At 43.2% G+C, this 27,934-nt stretch overlaps 1 protein-coding gene across 2 annotated transcripts in view; it reads right to left on the bottom strand.

The window, feature by feature from the left end:
* Window positions 1–37: 37 nt before the first annotated feature.
* LOC117163544 (uncharacterized) overlaps window positions 38–27,934 on the bottom strand; it is a 68,663-nt gene continuing 40,766 nt past the window's right edge. For both annotated transcript variants that reach the window (XM_033345904.2, XM_033345909.2), the window contains 18 exons: window positions 23,965–24,132; window positions 22,703–22,870; window positions 20,726–20,989; window positions 20,010–20,399; window positions 18,214–18,516; window positions 17,764–17,916; window positions 17,473–17,661; window positions 17,175–17,314; window positions 14,858–17,102; window positions 13,148–13,405; window positions 12,833–13,020; window positions 12,707–12,764; window positions 10,255–11,224; window positions 9,583–10,136; window positions 9,343–9,503; window positions 9,131–9,278; window positions 8,872–9,053; window positions 38–8,682 (listed from right to left, as the gene is read on the bottom strand). In XM_033345904.2, coding sequence (XP_033201795.1) covers window positions 8,604–8,682; window positions 8,872–9,053; window positions 9,131–9,278; window positions 9,343–9,503; window positions 9,583–10,136; window positions 10,255–11,224; window positions 12,707–12,764; window positions 12,833–13,020; window positions 13,148–13,405; window positions 14,858–17,102; window positions 17,175–17,314; window positions 17,473–17,661; window positions 17,764–17,916; window positions 18,214–18,516; window positions 20,010–20,399; window positions 20,726–20,989; window positions 22,703–22,870; window positions 23,965–24,132 — 6,618 coding nt within the window. In that variant the 3' untranslated portion in view covers window positions 38–8,603. The remainder of the gene's footprint in view (window positions 8,683–8,871; window positions 9,054–9,130; window positions 9,279–9,342; window positions 9,504–9,582; window positions 10,137–10,254; window positions 11,225–12,706; window positions 12,765–12,832; window positions 13,021–13,147; window positions 13,406–14,857; window positions 17,103–17,174; window positions 17,315–17,472; window positions 17,662–17,763; window positions 17,917–18,213; window positions 18,517–20,009; window positions 20,400–20,725; window positions 20,990–22,702; window positions 22,871–23,964; window positions 24,133–27,934) is intronic.

Genomic DNA, 27,934 nt, shown 5'->3' with positions numbered 1-27,934 from the left:
GTAGGGGGTCAGCGTTTAACAATGAATACACTTCCCGTGACAATAGACAATATGTGTTTATTTAATAGTCTCGCTATATAGATACTTAATATGACTTGTCGTTCTAACAGATCGCTGCCTACAACGTGACGGCCGAATTTTATTGTGCCTGGCCCTACTAGTTCCTTATTGTGCTTGAATCTATGATGGGTCGACGTCATTTTTGGTTTACTTAATTACATCTTTCTCTCTTTCTTTCTGTCTCTCTCTCTCTATTTTTCTTTCTTTCCCTTTCTCTCTTTCTTTTTCTCTCCCTTTCTCTCTCTCTCTTTCTCTCTCTCTCTCTCTCTCTCTCTTTCGTTCATTCCTCACACCGTCGGCTGCCAACTGACAAATTGGATTATACTCGCTATTTCTTTAAGACGTCGCGACACACGAAATCGAGTTTCACGAATGTAGGAATTCCTTTTTGCGTGATCTCTAAGAAATTGATTACTTCTTCCCTATTGATCTGTTTCTTTTTCTCCGTGTTTCTTTTTTTTTTTTCATGCTGTTTTCACGCAACACATATTAATGTCTGTAACATGATCGATGAACACATTAGTCTTACGTTGTGTGTATGACGTAGTTATCTCTTTGAAAATGTAGATTTATCATTTTTACAAGTGATACGTACACGTAAAACGAAATAGCAATATCATTACATGTATATAGTTTTGTAAACGATTACCATTAATCAGCAACTACACTGCTTACTCGTGAAAGATAAAGAAAGGAAATTATATGTACAGATCTCTTCGCAATCGATATGTCGACTTCGATGCCGTTCATCTATTGAGATACCAAAAGGACAATGTTACAAAATTTCACCAACTGCAAATCTGTGTTGTGTGTGTAGTTACCGGTTAATCGGTATTTTCCCTAAATAATACAGGAATTATTGGGAAATGAACGCTGCAACAACCGCAAAAAGTTTTCTTAGTCGATTTTTCCCACGATGTATTATGTTTGCGTTTCGTTTTTATACGTGACACTGCTTGAAACGTTAGTCAAGGGACCTCGATCTAATCGAGTGTCGCGATATTATCTCATCTTGAATGCGTTACATCGATTAAACGCGCATGCGATTAATTGTACATCGACGGCGGATACATTAAAAAAAATGTCTTTTTTTTTTGTTCTTTACGTTTCCCTAGTACAGCGACGAATCCATGTAAATTCATGCGCTGTTTGCCCGTTACTTCATTCCTTTCTAATATTCTTTTCTTTCTTTTTTTTTTTTTTTTATTGGAAAAATCCTCTTCGTCTGCGATGGAGACTCGGGAGATTCAACGAAAACAACGTATACGTGCCCACCCGCGGTAACATATATGTTTGTATATATTAATAGTCATATTTATATATGGTGCTTCGATCTTTGATATAATGTAGACGCCGGTTCGCATAGGCAAGTATACGCGAGTTCTTTGAAACCAGCTTACGAAAAGCTATACCGAAAAATGTCTTCAGTTTTTCATATCCTTCAGGAAAACCTTCGAATTCTCGTCCTTAATAGATATACTAATTGTAAATTGTTTGAACTTTGGTTAGATGGTTCGTGTAAAAGCGTTTTGAGGCATGAACGTGTAGAATTTCCTTGCCTATGCTTTATCATTTTTTGGTCGCTTTACGTTATTCAGTGCCTTTATAGCGTTTTAGAATGTGCAAAAAACGACGTCTCGCACGCAGAACGAAGGCTAACGGGCCATGACACCTTTTTGAAGCGGTGTAACGAAGAAATTCAGACAGACGGGAACGCGCGCAAGAGATTTTTCATTCCACATTTTACACTGTTTTTTTTTTCTTTTTTCTTGCTTTTTACGACAAACGTGACTCGTTATATAATGGCACACAGCATGGCAGTTGCAACAATGTACTTCAATAAACGGTTTACTTTTTTTCTTCTTTTTTTTTAAATAACTTATATTAGCTTACTCGATAAACTTATTCTAGCCTCGTCGTTTTTCTCTTATCCCAGGGCGATCCGTGTCGATCGAGGACTCCTATCACGTGCTCGAGAGAAACAAACGCAGAAAGAAATGGCACTACGAAAGGATCCCTCGATCCCTGTCGATCATCGGTTCGCTCGGTTAATTAAGCGTCGTATAGACTAGGCTTAACACGACTCGTCTCGTTCTCACCGGTGTTTCTCGCTCGTTTCACTCGTCTCTCACGTGTTTATTTCACACTCACGCATTATTATCGTTCTCTTAGGTATGTACACACGGTCGAAAATCGTATTGCGTGTTTTAATTAATGATCGAACTCGAACGTTAATCGGCGTTCGATACTCGATTCCCTTCACCGTTTCGCTGCATCGCCGTAGTTTTCTTTTTACTTCATTTTCGTTTCCCCTTTCCCTCTCATTTTACTTCTCGCATCCTCTCTGTCGCTGATATCAGCTGTTTTTCGCTTAACGATTAAACACGTAGAAATTGGAGAATAAAAAAAGGGGGCGGGAGGAGCGACGCCGTCGCAGCGTTGTTTCCCGTGAGATTCGCGGCCTGCATTTATTTTTCTGATAATTATTTTGCCAATTGCGCAACCCACTGGCAAGGAAATCGATCGAAATTTTTTTATCGGTGAAATTTTTAATAGATATATGGCCGCGATTCCAACGCGAGTCGATTACGCCGCAACGACTTTCCTTACGCAATATTCACATAAAAACGTTTTTTCATCGTAGATATTAAACAGTCGAGTCGAAAAATAATATCGAGACGGCCTCGTTCACGTGCTCACACGATACTCGCTCTCCTCGCGTTGCATTTTCGCTCGTGTTCCACGGAACAGTCTCAGCTTAGGATCACTCGAGTGCGGCACGAACGATTCAAGCTGCAGGGCTGGTAGGTAGCCCTGCTCGCTCAGATTCTTGTCCTATAGCAATTCCTCGCTGGGCAATCTGTCGATCCGTTACTTGGTTTCAAGAAACCCTTAAGTTTCTATTTCCTACTTTTAGAAACATAGATTTTAATGTAGTTAATTATGAGTTCTAAAGATTCGTATCGCCTAACGAGCTATCAAGTTGTATGATTTCGAAGTTTGGCCATCTTTCATTCAAGTAAAGTATACGTTTCTAAGAATAATCTAAAAGGAATTATTAAATTTGTCCTAGCGTTTCCAAATAAAGGGTTAGTTTCATCTTGTTACTGATTCCTCTTTCAAGTTCGAAGATGGGAGAAAGTAACGAAACTCGCTCTTCCTAGTATTCGTATTTGAAGCCGCATTTCGTTATACGTCGTTTTTAAAGAGATTTTAATAGCGTTAATCGTATTATTAGCGAGAATCCCGACGCACTGGTCGAGAAATTCTGCTCGTCACATTCGTCAGTCGTTCTTTTTATATCTTTCGTTAAATACTCAATGTATCTCGGAGGACAGACTATTTTTAAATAGAACGTTGTAATATCGAAGCTTTTCGCCGCATTCGCCTGTTCATTTATTCGTTAAACAGTCTTAAAATTCAAGATAATTAATCAATTATTAAAGCGGGATTACATCCTACGGTTACAAACTTTTTTAAAATCTCTAATAAAGACGATACGATGATAAATGTCAAAGTGATTGTTTTATTACTGATTGAAGTGATTAGTTTAATATTTCGGACAATAAAGAGTGCCAGTAAGAAGATCTTTAAGATTCGAAAACTTGCTCTCAGGCCATCTCAATTCTCGAGCGATCGAAAGAAAGACTTCTTTTATTTGTTTGCTCACCAATACACACACATACAGACACGCATACACACACACATGCATACAAAACGCAGTCATTCCACGTTAACAATTGTGTCAATTAACGATAATATTAATTTTTTTTCTGCTTAGCTATATATATATATTATTATTATTATATATATATATAATATGTATAATGTAACACGATGATATAGGCTTGATATGACGGTGGCACACGTTTACTAACCTTTATTCCTTTTCTTCTCTCTTTTCCTGTCCTTCTCTCGACTCGATAATTCGGAGAACATAGATCAGAACCGAAGAACGAAAACCCTCTGAAATAATCTCGAGCTATCGTTATGTAAGAGCTTCGAATAAGAATATTTCGCGCTTAGAAAATTAGGATTCACAGAAACGAAGTAGATCAGGTAAGAAGTAAGTATCTTTGATTATCATTATTGGTTGGCTTGGTCAGTTTCGTCGTCGTTCGATTGTCTGGATTAAATTTCCCTTAGAATGTCTCAACAAATTTTACCAGAGAGTCTTCGCCCTCGCTTATTTTTTAAAGAAATTTTAACGTTTACCTTTCATCATGTTCGTTGAATTGTTCCATTTCGATCGAATATACTTTAAAGAATTAAAAAACTACGATTCTGCCAGCGTCTAATGAGTAAAAGCGCCGATGATTTTAACGGACGCATAGGAAACGAATTAAGAGACTGCGTGCTCCATACGCTAGTCTTACGCTATTTAATAACGCTCGAGCCGAGAGGGAAAGTAGGATATTCCTCCGACTGGATGCAAGTCGGTGACCAAAATTCCAACGCCGTTTTTCCGATTGCACAGGGCAGAGAAGCCGTTCGATGAGGTATTGCTGCGCGTTTAATTCTCGCTTATAATGTCGTTCTCGACGATTGTCTGCCCTGTTTACGATCCGATGCCCATCGATTCCAACGTGATCTAGCTTCTAGGTCAGTAGAATTCGCGCGAGTGTTAAGTCTTTCGAAAGGATGGTTCGTTTTGTTTGAAAGGTTCGCGTCAGAGATCGAACGGGAAAAAGGTGTGTCGTGTATTAGCAACGAGAAAGAGCGTTTTATCGACGAATCAAAGAGAGCATCTTTTTAAAGTATTAACGATAAAATTTTACACTTTCAACATGTCACTTAACTCTTCGTACGGCAGACACGACGATATATGTATACTTCATTTATATATAATATGTATACGCGGCGAGCGGACACTGGACGAAAAATGCGCCGTTCGTATTTTTAATCATTCATGAAATTTCCTTTCCCCTCGAAGCTCGAAACGACGAACTTCATCCATGTGATAGCTCGCAGATTTTTCGTTCAATTCGCAACACGATGGCCTGGGATGTTCGACTCGAAGAAAGAATCGCACGTTCGCAGCGAAACGTTTCACTTATCGTCCGTCTCTATCGGCTTGGTTAACGCATTAACGCTTTTTCTAGCGAAGATTTTACACGGTTTCGTTGGACGTGCTCTTGCTTCCTTTGCTGGTCGCGTGTCCCTTCGTTCCCGCGCGAAATCGCGGCCCGGTATACAATAATCATGCATCTGGCGTTAGCATTCGTAGGTTAGACTGTGTTAAATGCTCGACAAATTCGTTTAACGAGATATAACTATGTGTACACATAATACAGGTAACTCTAGACTAGCTGTATGCTTGGGAATGGGTACAGAACCAGCGGGGACCACAAGTGGGCGCGCTATTTTTTTTTTTTTTTGTCATCATGAGCAGGGCTATCGGAGAAACATCGACACACGACTATGTACAAACGACTCGTTTCTAGTTTCTCTGTCCTTTTTAGTGCCTCGGGTTTTATACTCCTTTCTTAGCTCTCCTGTTCAGTGCTGTACCAAATAAGTCGCTGAAAATTCTTACTCGCTGCATGCCGAGAAAAAATACTCTCTCGAGAACGGATCCTGCGAAATTGTGACGATCGCGACGATTATCATAACGCGTTACGAACACATGGACGACGTACGCTCGCGTCCAACAACTTCGGTCCATCGTTTTCTCGTCGAACGTAGTTTATGATAATCATCGGGGATCATCGAGTTGACTACCTGAATTCACGAAGGGCTTAGTGCCTCGACTTCGTTCCGGAAACAGTGACTTTAACCGGTGTCTCTTCGACACGCGTCCCTTCTTCAAAAAAAGGGCACGCCTCTGATCTTCCTTCGTCTAGACAATCGTTGTAGCCCTACATGTGTCCTGGATGCGTTTTTCGACGACGCACGAAGAAAACGCTCGATGATTTCGTACCAATTGTATATTTGCTTTGGTTTCGTGGATGCGATCGAGCATTATTTTTGGAACTAGTAGTACAGAATAATAAATGGTAATAGTGGTTCATTTTAACAATTTTTCGATAGAAGATAGAGTCTGAAGTAAAATCGACGCGTTTCATTCGATCAACACACCGTTAGGCTTTCTATTTGAAGCTCGATTAGATATCGGTGCAACTTGATTTCATATAGACTATTTTCAGAGAAAAACTTATTTTTAAAGGAGCGATAGTCATTTTTATTCGATGCTCCTTTTAACTGGGTTGAGAAGAAAAGAAAAGAAAATTAAATAATTAAGCCATAACGTTAGCTTAAACTGATGAACTTTGAAGAGTTGCAACAATATCTAAAAGACGTAGAAGACGAAACAGTGTAAAGAAGAATAAGTATAAACTGGAGGGATCCAGATTTTTGTAAAACAAATCGTAAACATACTTCATACGAAATTGCTATAAATGCTCTAAATCTCATCTATAGATATACGTATCTACTCGTGACTATTTACACGTGTAAAGATCTCATAACAATATTCAATAAATATCGTTCTATCGGTCGACGAACGAAGGCTTTCCAACAATTTCCATAAATATTTGCACGACTGTCAACATAAAATAGACGAATAAATGGGGCTGAGAAACTATATGGAAGTCGTTCATGCGTTAACAGTTCTCTAAACGCATTACCATAATCGTAGCTCGGTTAACATACCAATGACGCATTTATAATAGTATTCTACAACTGTATACATACGTTCGTAGAGTAATTCACGATTAATATGTACATTACACCCTCTGTAACGATGCCATAAATTATCTATCACACGATACACACGTAGTCCAGTCGATGAAAGTTTTGATTCTACGAACCTAGAAGAAAATCTCTCGTTTAACTCGTGCTCGATTTTTCACGATCAATATTTTCTACAGGTTGTCTACAGCGTTGAAGATTTGGAACGATAGATCTACGAATCCTCCGATGGGAGAGAAAAGTGCGTTTTTTTCGTGCGTCCGAATTTTCTTTTACTTCGTTCTTCCTCTGTTTCTTTTTTCGTTTTTTAATCTTTGCATCGCAAGATCATCGAGCATGCACGAAACGTTCGTTTATTGTCATCTTGAAAGCTAATCAGCGCCACGACTCGAATTTCCCTTTCAGTCGCCCTCGTGTATTCCATTAAACCTCGAAACAATATCGGCCCATTCGCATACGTCATTGCTTCAATGGAAGTTCGCAGGTTATCGCTCGTACTGCGTATTTTATTTTCGTTCTTAACTATATCTTCGATCTAACTATATCTTCTGTTCCGTTCTTTTTTATTTTCTTTTGTTTTTTACTCGTTCGTTACTATCTTTTTATTTTCGGTTTCCTTCAACTAGAGTTCTAGCGCTCGTTATACAACGACGATCTTTGGACACCGTGACGTAAAATCCAAAAAAATAGAAAGGAGTGAAACTGTTCGTATGCTCGTTTTCTCTTTCGATCGATTGCTCTTTTCTGCGGCAGTGGGAAAATATTAATGACAGAAGGGGGTACGATGCTCGCAGAGTTGATCGACAAGTAACTTCCTATAGCATTAAATTCGTTCCTCCTAATTATTAACGGACAAGTATACGTCAAGTTTTTTAAATTAATATCGAAAGGGTGATTCTATTTTCCTTTACTGTCTGTCTTTTCTCTTTGATATTCAAATTATAGTCACCTGTCCAAAGGATGAAATACGTTCTGCTACCCTTACGTCGTGTTCACCTTCTCTAATATCATTTTATTTCTATATAGAGCAAAAATGATAAAAATCTAAGTCCGAACGAAACTCGACGTCGTAATTATAAAAAAATTAATGTCAACCAATCAACAAACATATATTATTCGTATCAGAAACAGAGCATCCACGGATGATTCTGGGACATGCAATCAACTCATCTACTGGAAAACTACCTAAATACTATCGTAACAAGTGTAGCCGATCTTCCATTGACGCCCTGTTTCGTTTTATCGCTTAATGAGCAAACACCTCTGAAAAAATCCGTTGAGCTTCGTAAAACATAACTTCTGCACTTTGACGCATCGCTCGCTACATCGAAACGATACAAATTACGAACACGCGCGTTCTTTTTAGTGACGCTTCCGATCGATCGAACGTGTTATTTCGTCGATCGATCTTGCCTTATATTCTGGAAAATCCAGACAAAAGTGTAGCCACGTATAATTTAATTCGATAAAACTGATCGTGAGCTACCAGTGCCCCATTGAACGATCCTCCTTGGCCGATTTCTTGGAATTGTAGCAAGGGCAACGTGGACGATGGTACTGTGGATGAAAGTGATGGATGACGATAATGATGATTATGATGATCGTGATGATAATAAATGATGAATGATGAACGACACGGGGATGCTGTCTGTTGTATTGTCGCTGTCGATGTCGATGAGGTATCTTGGTTGCCTGTTTGCCGATTTTTTGCTTTTTCTCTAAGGCTCTAGAAATGCTCTAGATGGCTTCTACGGTTGCGTGTGTGTGTGCACGTGACAACATCGAAGAAACGAAGAAGATCGATAGCGTTTCCGCTTTCTACATTCGTTACGATTGTACGTGGCCTGGTCTACTTATCTGCTATCCTGTTGGTGGCTCTTGCCCGCCAGCTCTCGTTTGCTTCTCGATTCCAATTCCTTCGATGTCTTCTTTCTGCGGGGAAATAACGCGACAACTTCGTGGAGAATCCTTCTACAGTGTTCTTGGGTTAACGTTTCGGTAATTCTAACTACGGTAATTTAGGCACTCTTGTTTTCACTTCTATCGGCTACTATGACGATGAACTTGTGCTATCGTGTTTATCAAACTATGTGAAGTAACTAATAATAAAAAGAAACTCACGAATCAGCACAACTGTCGCCGTTCGTCGTAGCCGGTCTTGGGGAATTTGAATCACTGCGACGACCGTTCGATGTTCCTTCTTCGTCGTCGTCGGATGTTTCCAAAATCTTCGTGAGTAGTTGTAGCGTTCCCTCTGAACAAAATGGGCTAGATTCCACCGATAATTCGATGCTTTCTTCATCCTACAACACAAATTTTCATCCCTCGTTGAAAATACACCTTTTTTTATTCCAATCAGTCATCAAGAACTAGAAAGTACCTCTTTCTTCAACTTCTCCAATAATCTCTTCTTATCTGCTTTCAGTTGATCCGCCTGCTCGGATTGAGCAACAGTTTTTAGCCCTGAAAGTTCTAGCAGAGCCAAGTGTGCGTCTTTCTCGGAGACTGCTGCTTTCAGAGCTTCTCGTCTGTCGACAAAATAATTGTATAAAGACCGTTAATAAGAACACGTCGCTTTTCGAAATTGCTTACTTCATTTGACGAAGGTCTTCGAGTTGCATGGTTCTCTCTTCGGTAAAGCTTCTAAGTTTCTTCTCGTATTTGTGCAGTTTCGAAAGAAGGGGTTGACAAGTAATGCACTTTAACGCTGAAGCGGATTGCATCGAGGCAATTCTTTGTTCCAGCTTAGCTATCTGGAAGAGAAAAACAACAAATTACGATCATGATTTATTTTTACAAAGCGCTTCACTCAAATGCCTTAGTCTTCTTTACCCTTTGAAGAGCTTCCTTCTTCATTTTCTCCTCGTTTTGTAATTTTCTTTCGCTGTCGCTTGTAATGACAACGCTTTCGCGAAGAGCTTCGCTGAGCTCCTCGATCCTGTTCCTTTTCTCCGTCAATTCTTTCGAAAATTGTCGTTCCTTGTCTTCCTTCTCCTTGATCACATTTACCAGTTCCTCAATTTGCTCCAAATCGATCCTTTCGCTGAAGGCTCTTTCGAGGGAGTCTACTTCATCCTCCAATTGTTGAATCCTCTCATCCCTCACTCTGATTTCTTCCTTTAGAACCCCGATATCGTCGTATTCACTTAGTTCTTTTTTCAGAGTAGCTACCTGTTTTTCGAGTTTCGTTATTTCTTCTTTATTTTCGACGATCTGCTGTTCGCATTCCTGAACCTTGTTATCCTTCTCAAATATGGCAAGCTCCATCTTCCTCATCTTTTGTTCCGTTTCAAGCACCTCTGCGCATTGGATCGCTTGAGCGCAAGGAGGATCGTCTGGTTTCATAGTCGCCCCTTCCTCTTCATGGTCCTTTTGTGTTTCTTTTCCTGCAAATTGGAACTCGGTTAATAATTGACTGTGATTATTAAACCAGGATTGAGGACGTTCAGAAAAGACAAAGAACGAAGGATCAGGATTAATATTAGGATTTTGAAACAATCTTACCTCGATGGTTTTCTTCGACTTTCAACAGTTCCTTTTCCAAATACCCAACTCGACTTTGCAACTGATCGATTCTGCACTCACGATCTTGTAACTTTCTTTTCAACACATCCACGTTGTGCTTCCTCACGTACTCTTCTAACTGCGTGACCATCTCTTCCAATTCGATAACTCTTTCCTGATTGATTCTAGATTCTCTATTCTCGCCGTTCTTTTGAATCCACCTCTCCAATTCCTGAATTCGTCTATTCCCAGCGGTCACTTGACAACGAAGATCATGCAGCTCTTTTACATCGGGATTCTGCTTCAGAAAGTCCTCGAACTCAGCCACAGTGTCCTCCAGTTCCTCTATTCTTCTCGATTTCCTCTCGATTACAACCTCTAGATCTCGTACGCTTTCGGTATCTGCGTGTTCCCTGAGGAAATTCTCCAGGGACTCCATTTCTTGCTCCAACTCAACGATTCGTCGGTTCTTCGTTTCAATTTCTAATTTCCAGGTCTCGTCGTTATCTTGTACTTTAGGTTCGTTGTCTTTGCATTTTTTTGATTCCACCCTCGAACACTTGAGGGTTTTTATTTCGTCTTCCAGCTGCGATATGCGTTCGTTCTTCACCTCCATCTCCTTCCTCCAGGTCTCCTTCTCTTCCGTTAGTTCATCCGTCAATTTCAAGTTTTGGGTGCATTCGTTGTCACTGTTCTTCACGCTTTTACAGACTGCCAGTTGATCCTTCAGTTCGGCAATTTTTTGGTTCTTCAGTTCCAACTCCTTCTTCCAGCTCTCGTTATCCTCCAAACTAAAGTTCTTAGCGTCCTTCATCTTCTTCGAACAAGCAAATTGCTCCTTTAGCAATTTCTCCAGGGAGGATGCCTTCAGTTCTAGTTCCGATATTCGCCGGTCTTTCGTTTCCAGCTCCATTTTCTTAGATTCCTCGCGTTCCCTGGCGTTTTGGAGAGCGGTTCCAGAGGTTGCTGGCTGTTGTGTGCGTGCATCGGTGCGCGTGGACGTTGCGACAGGCGTTGTGGTGCGTGTGCGAAGGCAACGGGTGTGAACGTAAAGAAAAATTGAACGAAAAGGGTAGGTGAACGGTCGTAGGGGAGTTGGGGAAAAACACGGTGATTTTTGACCCGTGTATATCGAAATGTTTCGTACTGCACGACGTAAGGGTGCGTCTCCGAATGGCTGCGAACGTGCCATTTGACTTCCTCTCTCTCTCTCTCTCTTTCGTTCTCTCTAGTGATCTCTCTCGTTCTTTTTCTCCTCTCTCGGTTTTTTCTTATTTTTTTCCTTTTTTTCTATCTCGTCGCTTTCGTCGAAGCCATCGTCTCTCATGGCATGACGATGTGGAAGGTCAGCCTCTGAAAGATCTCTCCTCTGTTTCTTTTAATTTCTCTGCTCGCCGTTCTCTGCCTCGGCCTTACACCATTCACATGCTTTCTTTTTATGTATATATTTATATTTATATATCTACATACGTATATCTCTGTCGTGTACGTGTATATACACATGTACAGTACATGCGTTTGTCCATTCTCCAGCGTGATATGTATATACATATATTCATGTTACATATATATGTACATACACGATCGCATCGTTAATAATTAATTAACATTAATCGCTCGCTCTCTCATCACCTTTACATTAATATTTATATTTATATATATATATATATCTATATTTATTGTTATTATCGTCAATATCTTCCCGCTATCAATTATTAAATATGTTAACAATGGTCGCAGCGTTACGTAAAATAATTATATATCTTGACAAGTGTGTTTGTCAATGGCGAATCAGTACGATCTCCTTTCGTTCGATTAGTTTCGTATAATAAGTTCGTGTACTTGTAAAGTTCGCTTAATATGCAAATTGTACTAAAAAGAACGGAGAAGGCGTCCCCAACGAAAATCGACCTTAGAACAAGCTTTTTAGGAATCCGGTGGGACCCGCCTGTATTTTTTATATATTTTTGTCAGTTTTATTTTGTCCCGTGATTTCCGTGTTCGGTTTCGAGAGATTTTTTTTTTGTTTTTTTTTTCAATTCGTCATTCGGAGACGCAAGTTCGTTTCGCACGAAAACAGATCGAAATGTATGGACACGGGCCACAATATGTAAACAATAATGGACGATCAAATACAGAGAAAAAACAACCAGGACGATCAAGCAAGCAAACACACAGATCGTAACGTGTACGTGCCGTGTCCAGGGTCAGCGTGAAAATTTAAAAAGGACAACTGATTAGTCACAATCCCATCGATATTAATTTTTAAATGCGATTGGAACAGCGCAAAGAAACTGCGTTAGTAGAAAATCTATAGAGATCATTCTTTGCGCGGTTAAAAGTAATTTCTAATAATTCAAAATTAATTAAGTAAGATTAATATCGTTCTATAGTTAAAATATACGATTTTTTTTAATATAAGAAATGGAGAAAGATAAATTTGCTTACTGACCTCTTGTTGCTGTGCAGTTGCGGCTTGTTTCAACTTGGCTTGTGCGGCTTTGAGTGCACTGCGAACAAAATTGTATCGTTAGTGATATACTGTACGAGCATTTGAATTTTTATGCCTGATACTGACTCTTGAAGTTCTCTGATTTGTCTCTCCTTGGCATTCTGCTCTTCCTGAGTCATCTGCATCAGGTGCAGTAACCTTTCCGTCTCGGCAGAGCTTCTGGTCGACTCTTCTTTCGCCTTTTCCAGCTCCTTCTCGGAATTTTCGAGAGCCTTCTGCATTTCCGCCAACCTCTTGTCCGGCGACCCACCGCTCTATACAAAGAAGAAAGTGAACTTGAAAAAATTAGCAAGCGATATCGATCTTCTTTTTTGGAATCTATTTATCGCGCGAGAACAAGACCGGATGTAATTTCAATAAACAACTGATCTATCAAGTTACTCTTTGTAACTGCTGCTCCAACTGATCCATCTTCGCTTTCCGTTTCTTTAGGTCCTGGTCGAGACCTTGGAGCGTCCTCTCCTTCTCCTCTATCGTTCTAGCTTTCTGATCTACGGACTTCGCTCGTTCTTCCATCTGCTTTCTCTGTTCTTCCACTTGGCGTCTCTGCTCCTCCAATTGTCTTCTCTCTTGAGTAGTATCGATACCAGCCTTCGCGGCGCCAGCTTGGAGTTTCTTGTTCGCCTCGTGCAAGTCCACCTGCGTCGAAACAAACGTTGTAAACTTTCGTTCTTCCCCGTTTACGAGACGCTACAGCTAGGCAAATGAAAGCCGTTTCGCTCATAGCCGCGACCATTACGTCTAAACGTGCACTCTGATTTTTTCTATACTTTTCAGATGCGTTTTTCTTTTGGTATCTTTGGTTGGTGTAAATTGATTTAATTTCGAATACGGTCATCATGGTCACGGCTTTCGTAAATGAGTGATGCATGGAAACGCAATTAAAAAACAAGTCAGACGCGCAGATGAGAAGAAATTCGCAATTCCTCGTATATCTAGTGACGTTCATAGCGAAGTATAATATGTACAGAATACTTATAAAAAACATATGCGTCGAGATAAAAAATGTCTCGAGGTGAACGTACGTACAAAACGTGCGGAACGCATTCTGTGTGCATTGCTCGTGATTCATTCTCCAGCCTGTACAAAATAATCGTGAATCGCAGACACAAGGCTTGATTCTCGTGGTCATTCGTCGCATCTTACAAAAACGAAGTAACCATTTTCTATCTCTGGCATCTCGAATACAGTGGCATGCTCCCAAAACGAAACAAAAATTAAGGAAACGAAAAAGTGATACTCGTAATAAGGTTGCTCATCGTTGCGATGTCGAACGCGCAACAAAATTACAGCAGTAACAGTAACCAGCCAAATGAATCGGCGAATGAGAGGATCGTTGTGATATTAACTGCAAGTTTCTGATCATTTAGAAAGAAGGAACAATTCCTTTTTTTCGTATCGCTTCGATCGTCTCGTCGCTGATGCTGGTGATAACAATAACAAACATAACGATAAAAATCGGCATAACGGAAAAGAAAGAGCAATGGTCGCGTATGGCTGTGCTTGAGAGTAATCGCAAATGGTTTTGGGGGAAACGATTTCGTGGAGAAACGAGGGGTTCATAGAGGTAGGTTAAAAAAATTCGAGGAGAATGATAATGATGAAGGCGATGTTGCGCTTCGCTGTGAAGTGTGACGGACGCCCCGAGATATACATGTACGCAACATAAGATGAGAAAGATTGTGCGGGTGCATCGTGGTTTAATTTTTTTCCGATTTCGTTTGTATACGTATATATATATCTTATTTATATGTATATATATATATACACGATATCGTTCGATCGTTATCGTTCTGTTACATATGCATAATATTTGATATATGATTTGACTTTTTTTTTGTTTGTTATTTGCGGCGTGTATATGAGCTGTGGGCGAGTTTCTGCTTCGTCGACGACGAAGGCAGAGGCTGCGGTTGAAATGAGAAGACATAGAGAGACGAGGAGGCGCGATGACGTGTCGGCAGCCGGTCGACAACGATCAGCCAACGGTATACATAGGCAGAGACATAGTGCAGGCATTATATGGTGCGGATGTAGGCTGTAGTAGTGTAGGTTAGCGCGCGAGCGAGTGCAGGTCGTGCTGCTGCTAACCTGATATTTGTGCAGTTCCTGGCACAGCTTTTCGAGCTGTTCCTGGAACCGCTCGCGCTCGACGCCTGCCTGCTTAACGTTCTCTTGCGCGCGCTCGAGCTCCTTTTTCAACCTGGCGACCTCCTGGCCGTTTTGTTGCGGATGCTGTTGCTGCTGCTGTAGCTGTTGTTGTTGCTGCTGCATCGTCACCTGCATCTGCTGGATCTGCTGTTGTTGAGCGTGTAGCTGCCTCTCGGTGTTCTGGATACGTTTTTGTAGCTCAGCAGCCTGCCTCTCGGCCGCGTCCGCCCGTTGTTTCTCCGTCTCGCATAGCTTCCTCCATTGTTCGAGCTGTGCCTCGTTCACGCCACCGGCAGCCGCGCTCGTATCCCTCGAGACGATCTGCTTCTGAAGTTCTTGCACGCGTTTCTCGGCCTGATCGGCCCTCTGTCGTTCCTTCGTCTGGGCCTGAGTCAGGTTTTGCACCTGCTGGCTCAGCCGATGAACCTCTCGCATCTGCGCCTCGAGGGCCTCCTTCGCGGCTCTATCCGGCGTCTGCGCGTGTACCCTCTGTTGCTGCATCTGCTGCAACCGGCGAACCTCCTCGCGTTGACGCTCGAGCTCCGCTTCGTTCGTGTTCAGTTCCTGCTGGAAGTTGACCAGCATCTCCTGCGATTTCTCTAGCTGTATCACCAATTGATCGCGTTCCACTTGCAGCTGTTTCGCCTCCGCCTCGAGCTTTTCCTTCACCTTCTCGATCTTCTCCGAGTGTTTCTCTCGATTCTCGAGGATCGCGGCCATCTTGTCGCGTTCCCGTTGAGCGAGCTGCAGCTCGTGCTGTAAATGAGCTATCTCCTCGCTGCCAGCGATTTGTTGTTGCTGCTGTTGTTGTTGCTGCTGCTGTTGCACCCGTCTCAGTTCCTGCCTGAGTGCCTCCCGTTCGTCCCTGAGCAGCTGCATCTCCGCGGCTAGCCGTTCGAGCTCCTTCTTGTTCGCCTCTGCGGCCTCCTGATACTTGGCCGTCTGCATGTGCGTCTTCTCGAGTTCCTTGGCCAGTCTGCCCGCTTCGAGCTCCACCTGATCGCGCGCGACGATCGCCTTGTCGAGGCTGGCGCGCAGCCGTTCGACCTCGATGCTCGCGCTCTCCGATCTGGTCTTACCCTCGGTTTGCATCAGTCTCTCGAGCCGTACAATCTCGACGCGGAGCTTCTCGTTGTCCGCCTCCAGGGCGTCCGCTCTCGCCTTCACCTTGTCGTGACGATCGCGTATCTTCTCGGTTTCGATTCTAGCGCGTTCGATCTCGCCGCGATTCCGCTCCTGCGCCGCAGTCGCCTTGTTGGTCTCCTCGCGCGCCCGCTCGAGCTGAAGCTGCGTCTCGTGCAGCTTCGCCTCGAGCTCGGCGTTGCCCGACTGCGTCCTCTTCAGCTCCGACTCACGGCCCTCCAGGCGTTCGCGCAGCTTGTCCACCTCCTGTTGTAGCCTACTACCCTCGCTTTGCCACTTCTCTTGCTCGTACTGGTATTTACCTCGCACCCCTTCCGCACGTTCCAGATCGGCGCGCAGCCTCGAGGCGTCCTGCTCGGCCTTCCTCGCGCGTTCAAGTTCCGCCAACGCCTTCTCCAGCCGATCGCGGAGCCGCTCCACCTCCAGCTTCGCCCACTCGTGTTCCTCCTTCTGGCGTTCTTGGCTTTCTTGATACTTGCCGAACCTGGTCGCGTACCTCTCGCACTCTTCGCGCGCGCTCTCAGCCTCCACTCGCAGCCGCTCCGTCTCCGCTTGCGCCTTCCTCACTTCGGCTTGCTGCCTGTCGTGTTTCTCGTACATCTTTTCTATCTCCAGCTGCATTCGTGCTAACTCCTCCTGCGTCTTATCTGTCGCCGCCTGAGCCTTGGTCAACTGGGAGTGAGCGCGCTCCAATTCGAAACTGATCCTCTCGTTGTCAGCTACAAGTTTCTCTCTTTCGTTCTGTAACCTGCGTAGCTCGATCTGCGATTTCTCGTAACGTTCCCGTACCATTTCCAGATCCACCGCTAACCTATCTAGATCTTCCTTCGATTTCTCTTCGTGTTCCTTCGTGCGACCTAATTGGAGAGCCGCTCGATCGTACATCTCTTGCACGCGGGCCAATTCCTCTTGGGCTTTCCTTGCCTCGTCGCGACTCTTCGATGCCAACATCTGTTGCTTTTCCGCCTCGAGCTCTAGCCTGTCTTTGTCAGCTTCCATCACTTCGATGCGATTTTGCAGCCGATACACCTCGCTCTGGGCTCTGTCGAAATCATAACAAGATTTTTCGTGATCGATCGTCGCTCTTATCGAACGGAAAATCACGATCGCTCACCTGTCGTACTTTTCCAGCATCTTCTCGAACTCCTTGTTCGCGTTCTCCCGTTCCTCGTGAGCCTTGTTCATCGAGTATTGCGCTTTCTCCAGTTTCTCCTTCAGGATTTCGATTTCAGTCATAGCGTCGTCTCGTTCAAGCTACGTTACAATGACCAATTTTATACAATTTTATAACGAGATACAACTTTGTAATTAAATACAATTTTAAGCAATTTTGTTGCTCTCTCTCTCTCTCTCTCTTTCTCTCCCGACATTAACTGTCCTTGATGACCTACAAGAAAAATCAGGCTACTTACGGTTAACTTCTGGTGAGAATTGTGAGCCTTCTCCCATCTCTCTTTAACTAATTCGAGTTCCGATAGTACGTTCTCCTTGTCCCGTTGCATTTTCGCTATTTGATTCTGTAGGAACTCTATCCTCTCGTGCAGTTTCTCTGTTTCTTCCTGAAAGTTGTCCCTCTCCTTCTGTAGTCGTTGCATTATCATCTGGATGTAAAAGGATACTTTTACTAATGCTACCCGTCTTCGTGGTGGATACTTTAGTTAAATATGATACGCGACCATGTTTCTGTTATCACCTTCTCTTACCTGAGCTTTCTCGTACTTATCCTGCAACCGGTCAACTTCCAATTGAATCGTTTCCCGTTCTTTTTGCATCCTTGTCGATTGGCCGAGCGCTTTGTCCAGTTGACTTTGCAAGTTTTCGAAATCGTAGTTCTGCTTTTCCTTTTCCATTTGCATCTATATGGAATCGAATCGTTCCACCGTAACTTTTCTAGTCTCTATCTTAAGTCTGTGTTTACGTTTTACGAGCTACTCAGGAGCCAAATTAATTAACTCCAATTGATTTTCCTTTTTTAATATTTCAAAGTGGTTTACCCTCTCAATTTCGATAAAGTTGCCTAGTTTAGCTTCTATGTGATTTACATAAAATATTCAACTTTTTAAATATTAACTTAGTAATTTCCAGAAAAGTTGTTTCGCGTAACAGAGGTAAATTTACACGTGAAAACTGTAGGTAAATTCTCTTTCACTTACCCTGCGAATTTCCGTTTGCGTTTTATCCAATTTCTCTTGAAGCTTGTCCACTTCACTTTGCGTTTTGTCCAGTAGATTTTGCAATTTATCCTGTTGAAGTTGTGCCTTGCCCAGAGTAGCCTGTGTCCGTTCCAGTTCCTCTTGTGTTTTTTCAAGTTCCGCGATTGCCTTGTCCCGTTCCGAGTGCAGACGAGCCACCGAAGCCTGTGCTCGATCGTATTCATCTCGAAGACTCTCTTGTTCACCCTGAGCATTTTCCAATCTGGCCTTCAGTCTGTACACCTCACCTTGACTCTTTTCCACCTTTAAAAACCATAAAAAAGTTTTAACACTTTTTACATTTCATTCCATTCGGTTCGTCGAAGTATTTAAGACACGTTTAATCGTTTGTGTTGAATTTTCACCGGATAAACTCATCAGATATTCAAGCGATCGCCAGCTCAAGAATCTCATAATTCTACTTGCTTCGAGGTTTACGTCTACGAAATTAATCTCTAGAATTTCCCATCTTGTAATAGCTGCGTCGTTGGAGAAAATACATGCACGTCGTTATTAATATAGATTTAACGCGTTGCCTGTTCATCACGTTGCGTTAATTAAAATCAATTTCTCCTCTGCTTGCTGTAACCTACGTTCGTATCATTCGTGCTTATTAATGTTTCCACGTGAAGCGATGATTTATTATTATACAGGGATTAAATAAATACATCGACTCGAGTAATCAGTCCGAGGGAAAAAGCTCGACGACCTAAAGAAAAGCTCTAAAGAGAAATCTTTTCTGGAAGAGTCAATCATTCGAAATGGATCGAAACGAGGGGTAACGAGCAACCCCTACGGAAATTCTAGTCAGGTGTCTTCGATTGCACTCGAGTGTGAAGTTGCGTGCAATTTTCCGGCCACTTAGCCGGCAGTTTCATTACCGGTTCGTTTCGCGCCATCGACGAACATCGGGAACACCGGCGATGCCTGGGAAGAACGAAGGCGTGATTGGAAATTAGATTCGACTACCACAGCGTGTACGGATCGGGACCAGACTGTGGTGACCTCGTGAATCGATCGCGATTAAAGGCGATTGTTCTTGCTTCTTGGAAGCGGAACAGGGCTGCCAAGTAGACTCGATCGTTCATTAATAGAGGCAAAACGACCAGCTACAGATTATGGGGATGGGAATCGTAGCCGGGGATACTTCGGTGGTTAATTGGTCGCAAGGCAGGTCCCTTGACGCGCGATCTTTTTATCGACTCGACTAGTTCATCGATTACTTGATTCAACGAAAAGTACCGTCAGCGGTGGAAGTGATTTCTGCGCGAGATTTGCGGATTCGTTTCGCTTCGAATCGATCATGTGGTTAGAAGGTTTGTTAAAGCATTCGTGACCGGTCACCGAGACGTTGAGTCATGCTATTGAGTCACGATACGTTTCCCCAATCGCCGGGGACTCAGCGGTTCGCTGATCTGCAGAAATTTACATTTCAATCAATTTTCGAACTGTTGCCAAGAAAGTCAATTCTGTTCAAGAAATGAATTCTAGGATGAGACAACAAAAGAGCGAAACGATTATTGGTTTCAAAATCAAGCGAATAAAATGTTTAAAAGAATTCATTTATAAATAGAGAATAGAATATATTATTCTATATATCATTTTATAACTGTCAACTATTGGGGACAAGAACGTCTCGAATGTGTGGAAACAGAGATGGTCAGCATTGGCTAATATATCTGAGACGCTCTGGCGAGATTGTAAAACTATTTTGGTAGCTGTAAAACCGTCTAAGTGGAGTAGAAGCGATATTTTACCTTTTCTTGCAGAGCAGCAGCTTCAGCCCTAGCTCTTTCGTTGTCAGCCTGCGTGACCCTGAGCTCAGCCTGAGCCCTCCTGAGTTCCGCGGCTGTCTTCTCGGCCCTTTCGGAGATCCTGTCCATTTCCTGAGAGGAATTCAGCGTGCTTCTGCCGTAAGTGCTCTGAGACCTTTCGAGATCGTGCCTGAGTCTTTCGTTTTCCAGTTCGAGCCTGGTCAGTCTCTGTTTGGCAGCCTCCCAGTCGGCTCCGCTACGACCAACCTCGGACGCAGCCTTGTCTAGTTCGGCTTTGCTCTTGCCGAGCTCCGACTGTGAACTTTCCAGCTTCGCTTCCAGTCGGTCTTTTTCTGCTTGTGCTCTTTCCAAACGGGCGCCCAATTTCTCAACCTGCCGTGAACAGAAACGGTCAGAAACTAACACTTGGACGATCTTTGGCCAAGGAACAACGCGAGAAAAGCGCACGAAGTGTTTTTTTGTTTTTGTTAGCAGGGGCAATGGTGGGAAGTTAAAGTTTCACAGAAGCTCGAGCTGCATTATTGATCGTATCGACTGAAACGATGCTAAACAAGGTGTACTTCGAACGCACTTAGAATTGGATACGTTCCTTATAAATTTGTAATCAATATACGATTTGGTCTAGTCCGGGCAAATTGATAGGGAAGAGGAATCGATTGGGAGACAAAAAGGTGTATTGTGTTACCACGAGGACTTACTTCGGACTCGAGAGCGTGTATTTTCATTTTGTACTCGGCGATTTCCCTCTCGTGTAATTCCCTTTCTTCCTGTTTCTCCTGTTCCGCCCGGTCCCTCTGTTCCCGTAATTGTGCCATTTGCTTCTCCTTATCTCCTATCGCCTCCTCGAGGCTACTGAGGGCACCTTCGCTGCTGCAGTGGTGCGCCTGCATTGCCGTTAAACGCGCCCTGGCCATGTCGACCTGGTTGTCCTTTTCCTTCAGCAGATCCTCTAGATTCTCGATCTGTAGTAACAACAACTTGGCCGTTAGAGGTTCTACTTTTCTTTCATTCCTTTCAGACGGGTCGATCGAAATCGCGCAAAGTCTTAGACAGCGAGAAAATAAGTTGCGATGGAACAAGATGTTTTAAGAACCATACAGTTTTATTGGATCAAAGATGATCAGAGAGAATGTTAATTCGTGTGCAATTAATTTCAGTCAACGTGATTAGTGGTGTATTCTCTTAACCGTGTTAGGGATCCGCAGTTTACCATGCACAAACCATTAATATAATCGTAAATTCTTACTTACCTGCCATCTCGTATCATCGATCTTCACAGCCATTGTTCACGGCTCGACAAGACATTTACTCAATCAGACACTCGCGATACACAGCAACAAATAATCAACGGTCTCTATCGCGGTAGAAAAAAAAACGGAATCGTGAAAACAAGCGTTCCGCAATGCGGAAACGAAAAAATGACAAAAAAATGGTAAAAATAACAAAATGGAAAGTAATTGTCAAGCGATGTTGTCTCTAGTCGACACATTGGTAATCAACGACAGCCTGATCGATCGTAGCTTTAATAGAAATAACGTACCTCTTTCAACTCTTCTCTTTATACATATTGGCTATCGTCGATCACCAACGACACGAACAAAACATAAATACATACAGGGGTGCGATTCGTGATGAAAGTGTTGGATAAAAGAAATAAAACAAGGCGATGCAACGTAACTTGTAAGTAGCTTTATTCGAACGGAACAAGGTACAAAATGAAAAATAAACGGGTGAAAAAGGAGCTTGTGCGAACTTAAAGATAACGGGGATGTCGGGGTTTTACGTACTACAGCCTTTACACAGCACGACTAAAGAAAATATTATTACAAAAAGTGTGTCGCGCGGGCGCGCGCACGCCTCACACTCATTCCAATCGACAGCAAGATTCACACTCATGCGCACTCCGCGGTCGCATCCTACGAATATTATACGCTAAGCGCGCGCTTCCTCTTTGTCATCTGGCTGGCTGATTAATTACCAGGCCAAAACTCCTTTTTAGTTCCGGTGGAATTAATCATTACCCGCCGAGGAATGAAAAGATCGGCCAGTGATCCGCGTTTCTCTCAAGACAACAAATCGATTTATAACGATACGATTGCATTACGTCTGATACCGTTAAACATCTATCAATTTTTGATTATACGAATTACACGATCTGCGACATTTCTAAAATTATGTTTCTGTAATTATGTTCCCTATGATCGTTTCGAGTTCAGTGGAATAGGGCGACGAATATCCTTGAATGAGATAAATTATACAAGTCTGTGCAAAACGAGAGTAATTGCGAGGATCGGTAATGGAGAAGATGAATACGCGTCGACGCGCGTTTTACTCGTAATTGAAACGGATCCGTGTAATCAATTAAGCTTTAATTTACACCGGGCGATCATTATCACCGTGTGTTTAGCCATTCTGTTCGGACAGAATGGACCGCCTCCCCTTTGAAACTATAATTCACGTCGCTTTGGAGACCATTCCTACTCGTTCTGCACAGACTTTTAATCTTAAAAAGGAAACGAACGAACGAAGCTCGTAAGCTTAAAAATTCGACGCGTTAAACCTTTGTAGTTGCTCCAAGATCTCTCCTTATCAACTTACAAAGGCAACGCCAAGGCGGAGACATATATAGAATGAAAAAAGAAAGAAGAGAAAGAAATAGTTTCAGGGTTACTCACCTTACGCTGAAGCACGTTAATCTTCCTGTCTTTGATGTCCATGTGATCCTTGAGCTCAGTCAGCTCGGTGTTCATACGATTGCGTTCCTGTTGCGCCTGCATCGCGGCCTGCGTCTTTTTCTCGATCATCCGGTTCTTCTCCTCGAGCCGCTGCCGCATTTCCTCCACCTGCACGCACGTAACCACGCACACGAGGTCATCGTACGAACGTGTGCAGGGGTGGGAACCACTTGGAACAGGAACGATTCAATCCGCATTGCACGGGCAACGTTCTGCACGCGACGTGAAAACGCTACCAATAGTCCAGCGGGCCGATTGGAGAGGGAACAGGAGGAGGGAAGCTTTGCACGACCCAGTTTCCTGCAGCCCTGTCCTTCCTTTCCCCTATAACGACCTCCCCGTAACGTCGATTTCCCCAGTTCCGACCTCCCCGTACATCGGGACCCCTTCAACGATCCCACCCTATATATGTCACTGCTGCATTTACTAGTCCATTTACTATTGCGTTTATTGTCACGTTTTCTAACGCGTTTACCAGTGTTTCGTAGGTATTCCGTATGTACCAACTTCCACGGGCGACGATTTTACAGAAGTCAAGGGGGAACCTGTTTAGAAGTTATATGGGTTTTATGCGCTTTAACTTTAAAACTCGTGATTTACGAAGCTGTAGAAAGTTTAAACTCGCCGCATTATTTTTCATTACGTGATAAACTTCTCGTAACTGTCCAATAAATTACATTGCATAGAGCAAGATCATCGTGCGAAATTGTCGATAGGAAAACTCTTCCTAAGAACTGATCGTTCGCTAGTCGCCTATGAAGGTTCGATAAAACTTCGTTCTCGAATGGAATCTTCGTAGAGAATTTATTGGGTCGTGCTAAGTTGGCTGGTAACTGCAGGATATCGCGATTGTTTGAATCGTTAACTCCATATAACTGGAATAGTTTGTTTGTGCGAGACAAAGATCGTCATCCGTTAGAATTTGTCGCTTTAGTCTGGAAGTGAGGATGCTAAACAGGAAGTTAGGACTGTCGTAAAGTAAGACACACCCGTCTTTATAAGTCTTAGTATACGTTCGTTCAGACCATTGGGATAGAATCTATGCGTTCTATTACGATAAAGTCGAAAAATTTGATAAGAGTCGTTTTTCTTACGAACCTTATAATTATCGCGTTTTTTTAGGTTGCACGTGTCCTAATACTTATGAAGGAGGGTGTACGTGGAGTTAAAAAGAGTAAATGGCGTTGAAAATGGGCACTTACGTCAGCCTGCAGCATGTTGTAGTGCTCTTCCTTGGCGCAGAGCGACTCTTTGAGCACGGTGATGTGCCGTTGGTAATCCTGATGCTGCTCTTCGAGGGTTTTCATCTTGGCGGACATTGCGAGTAGTTCCTGATCCCTACGCTGCACTTCGGTCCGGAGCTCGTCCAGCTGCGAAAAAGAGTCGTCGTCCACGAGAGGATCAGTCCGTGCGACCCGGTTATAACTCGAAACGACGACGAAACAACGAGCGACGGAGGCGTCTGGTCTGTCGTCTCTCCGTCGTGGCCGAGTACGACGACGATCAGCGGCCAACTTCCCTTCGATCGCTCGGTCGAAACGTAAATCGGCCGTGAAACGGGTCAGCCGTTTCGCCTTCCGTTCCGATCCGCCAACTTTTCGACTTGCTCAAATCGTTCTGACCAAACGGAGCCAGCCAGATCGTCACTGGCGGTCGTTGGTCTGGCTGGCTCGAAGTTTTATTCGAAAAATCGGCGCACACGGATTCCATCGAGTTTTCGTTCTATCCAATTGTTCATATCGCCTTGAATTTCATTCGAGACGATCAGTGTGCGAGAGACGGATAAAATATCAAATAGAAATTAGAGAATCTGTTCGAGGAGATGAGAAGTTCGCTGCTTCGTTCTCGGTTCATGAGCAAATAATTAGAGTAATGAGTGAACCTTTCGAGACATTCGTAAGACTGCGAATAGCTTGGTTCTGAAACAAAGCTCGGAACATCGTTTTCACCGGACAAGGTCTTCCCTTGTGTAGCGACTAAAAAGCTTCGAGACGTCTCTCGTTTTTAACTCACTCGGAGCCTGAATCGTTGGGTTCTTATTCTTGTCGTGTCAGCGATACGTCGTCGTACTCGGACAGGAATTCTTCATACTTAGCATGCAGCGATATCGAAACCAACGATACAAAGTTACAAACAAAGTGTATCCTGCGTGTACGAGAGATATACTTATTACGTGTTCGAACGAATGTCTTAGGGGGAACGTGATAGAATTCATGGGAATAATCGAGGCTGGAATAGTTGGAAGAAGAACTGGAACGTATTATGTATTGTGTCTCTCTCTTTATTATTCGTGTACGTACCTACTACGCTCGTCTGATCTACTCTGGTGTCGGCAGGCCGCGTGAGGATCCCTCGGCGAGATCTCCTCGTTACGAGATCCCGTCGCGGGATCGCAAGCAGAATCAACACAACTAAATGTTTTCTAACTAATCAACTAGCAGAGTACGCAGCGTGGAGGAGATATCGCGGTCCTCTCTGGCAGTATGGTCCTGTGATCGAAGTATATAAGACACTTAGGAAACTGAGAATAAGCAATTTCAAGAAAAAGACATCGAAGATCGATGCGTCCTCCGCATCTACGTATATAATTTCCACGAACACGTCCCTGCTGATCTATCAACTTATAGGTCATCTTACATCTCTAATCCCACGGGACGAATCCATTCGTTTGCCATATCCGTGACTTTTATGTGGGATTACTTCGATCAGAGGGTATCTCTCTAACCAGATGACGTGTACGCATGTATCTCAGTCCAAAGATAAAGCACCAGGGATCGAGGAATCGATGAAATCTATCGGTACGTTGACTGATAGCGATTCTATCGATGGATCGCGATCGAACCTCGATCCCCCCTCTCTCCAGCGTTCTATATATCGTGCTAAGATGGTGAAAAACAACAGGTCTACGTAGAGGCGAGCGATCGTGGCGATCGCTTTCGATCCGCGAAGCGGCGTCACGCATCGTCTCGGGTTCCTCGGTGTTTCTCAACGACGGCCACGAGCCGCAGAGGCAGACGTAAGGTTCTCTACGTTCACTATGTTCTACGATCGTCGTTTACGGCTGCACACATACGCACGTACGCGGGAAACTCGCGGGAAATTTTTCCTGCCTCGTCTCGTCGTCAACGAGGGAACGACGACGCGCATCGTTTCCGCGCGCGTTACGTGAACCATTGCGAACAGTCAGATCAACGACTCACACCAGAGAAAGGGACAGAAAGAGAGAAAGAAAGAGACAGTTCTCGGGGTGGCTGGCCAGTTTTCGAAAGAGGCTCGACCTTGTATAACTGTTCTATTATCGACGATGGGACGAGAAATATTCTGTTCCAATAGTTTACTCTCGAACGAAAGCTCGGATGGAAGAAAGTTGCAAGACCCGCGAAGGAAGAGGAGAAGTCGTAAAGCGAGAGAGAAAAATTTCCTTGGGGAATTCGATGTCAATTAAGAAACTAATTTCCAAGTTAGAGTAAGAGGATCGCTTGAAAACGTAGTTATACTTATTATCCATGATCGCGGTTTCAAATTTCACGGAAATTTGACGAGCACTTTTGCCGGTTATAAAAGTTTCGAGTTCCCTGGAAACTTACTGGCCACCCCAAACAGTAAGAGAACAGAAAGAGAGAGAGAGAGAGAGAGAGAGAAAGAGAGAGAGAGAGTGTATGTGTGTGAGAGAAAGTGTTACTACGGAACATCGAAACACTCCGTTACATAATACGGTAATCACGTAGATGGAAACGAAGGATAGGTGGTGGCTTGGAAGTGCTTCTTTGTCGGGTGAAGAATATCCTTACCTCCTCAGAAAGCTAGAATATCGGGGCACCACATTTAATAATGCTTCGCTCACCACGTAGGCCGCCCAACTCCGCCTTCCTCTTCTACTCATCATTCTCAACCCTTTCGCTACGTAATCGATTACGTAAGAAAACCAAGAAATCTCTTCTTCATCTTTAATTACAATGTTCATCTGGTTTAAGAGAAATGTGAAAAGATTCTCAGTTATGTTCGATCGTATCGGAAGGGTTGCTGAAATATCACTGTCGTACGTTCCATTCAATTTTTGATCGTTTAATCAACGGACAAGAAAGTTTCCGCTCATCACGATCGAACGTGATCAGCTTTCGGTATCCGTTGATTTACTAGACCATTCTTATTCCGAGCACGTAGAAATTTATACGCCGTCCATCGTTAAACGCCGCAACGTTATTAACGATCGCGGCACGATTTATCGATGATCGTTACTTCGCCGGAAAAAGGAGTCGAACGAGTTCAGCGGAATTGAGGACCACCATCCATTGCTGACTTATGGCTAACTTAGTTCTAGCTTATCTGCTAATGTTATACCCTTATGATTATGCGGATGGTGAAAAGTGACGTTCGGTTTATCTGCGAATTTACGCTAAATAGTTGCAATTATTAATTATTAAAATCGTCTCGATCATTCTCGAAATCCTCTCGATACTTGACAAATACTCGGTCCATTTCTCTTCATCATAGGCTAGCTGGAAGTAGAACCAATATCGAATCTTGGGATAATTCAGCTTGTGAAATTTCTAAAGCGATCGAATCTTTAATTCTCTCGCAAAAAGATGAAGAGCAGGATTGAAATAAATCGAGTATCCAATCGCAGGTAAACCGAATTGATCCTTCGTGCTTATCTCCGCGTGTTATGAAGCTCGCGAACCAAGAAGGCTCGCGTTTAGGACGATCGTGATCTATGGTCGATGGTACGGTTACCTGATCGTAAATCGATCAACGAGACGACTGGCTAGATGATGAGAGATGCATCGAAGAGTAACGATACGTTGTCTGCGTGCATGCAGCATGCATCAAGGTACAAAGGACCGCTTCGAGTACTCGCATGCGCTTTCTAATAAACTGTCAGGATTCGTTGGCGAAAGAATCGTGACGCGAGAGCTAGAAAGATTGAAGCGGTGATCGGACACGAACAAACACGAACAAATTCGACCAAACGATCTACACGATCCGTACGCTGCGTACGCGATTTTATTCGAAATAAATTCGATTCCGTAAGATTGGATCGTCGATGATGAAACGAACGGTCCAATCGCTGGTGAATCTTTTCCAGCGATTTACGATCTACACAGGGGTTCTCTGTTATCGTTCAGTATGATATCTGACATTTCATTATTACTTGATCTTCTCACAAATTTC

The sequence above is a fragment of the Bombus vancouverensis genome, chromosome 9, assembly GCF_051014615.1.
Source record: "Bombus vancouverensis nearcticus chromosome 9, iyBomVanc1_principal, whole genome shotgun sequence".
In the NCBI taxonomy this organism is placed as follows: domain Eukaryota; kingdom Metazoa; phylum Arthropoda; class Insecta; order Hymenoptera; family Apidae; genus Bombus; species Bombus vancouverensis.
Note: the sequence above shows the minus strand (reverse complement) of the source record. Positions and strands in the feature narration are given on the sequence as shown.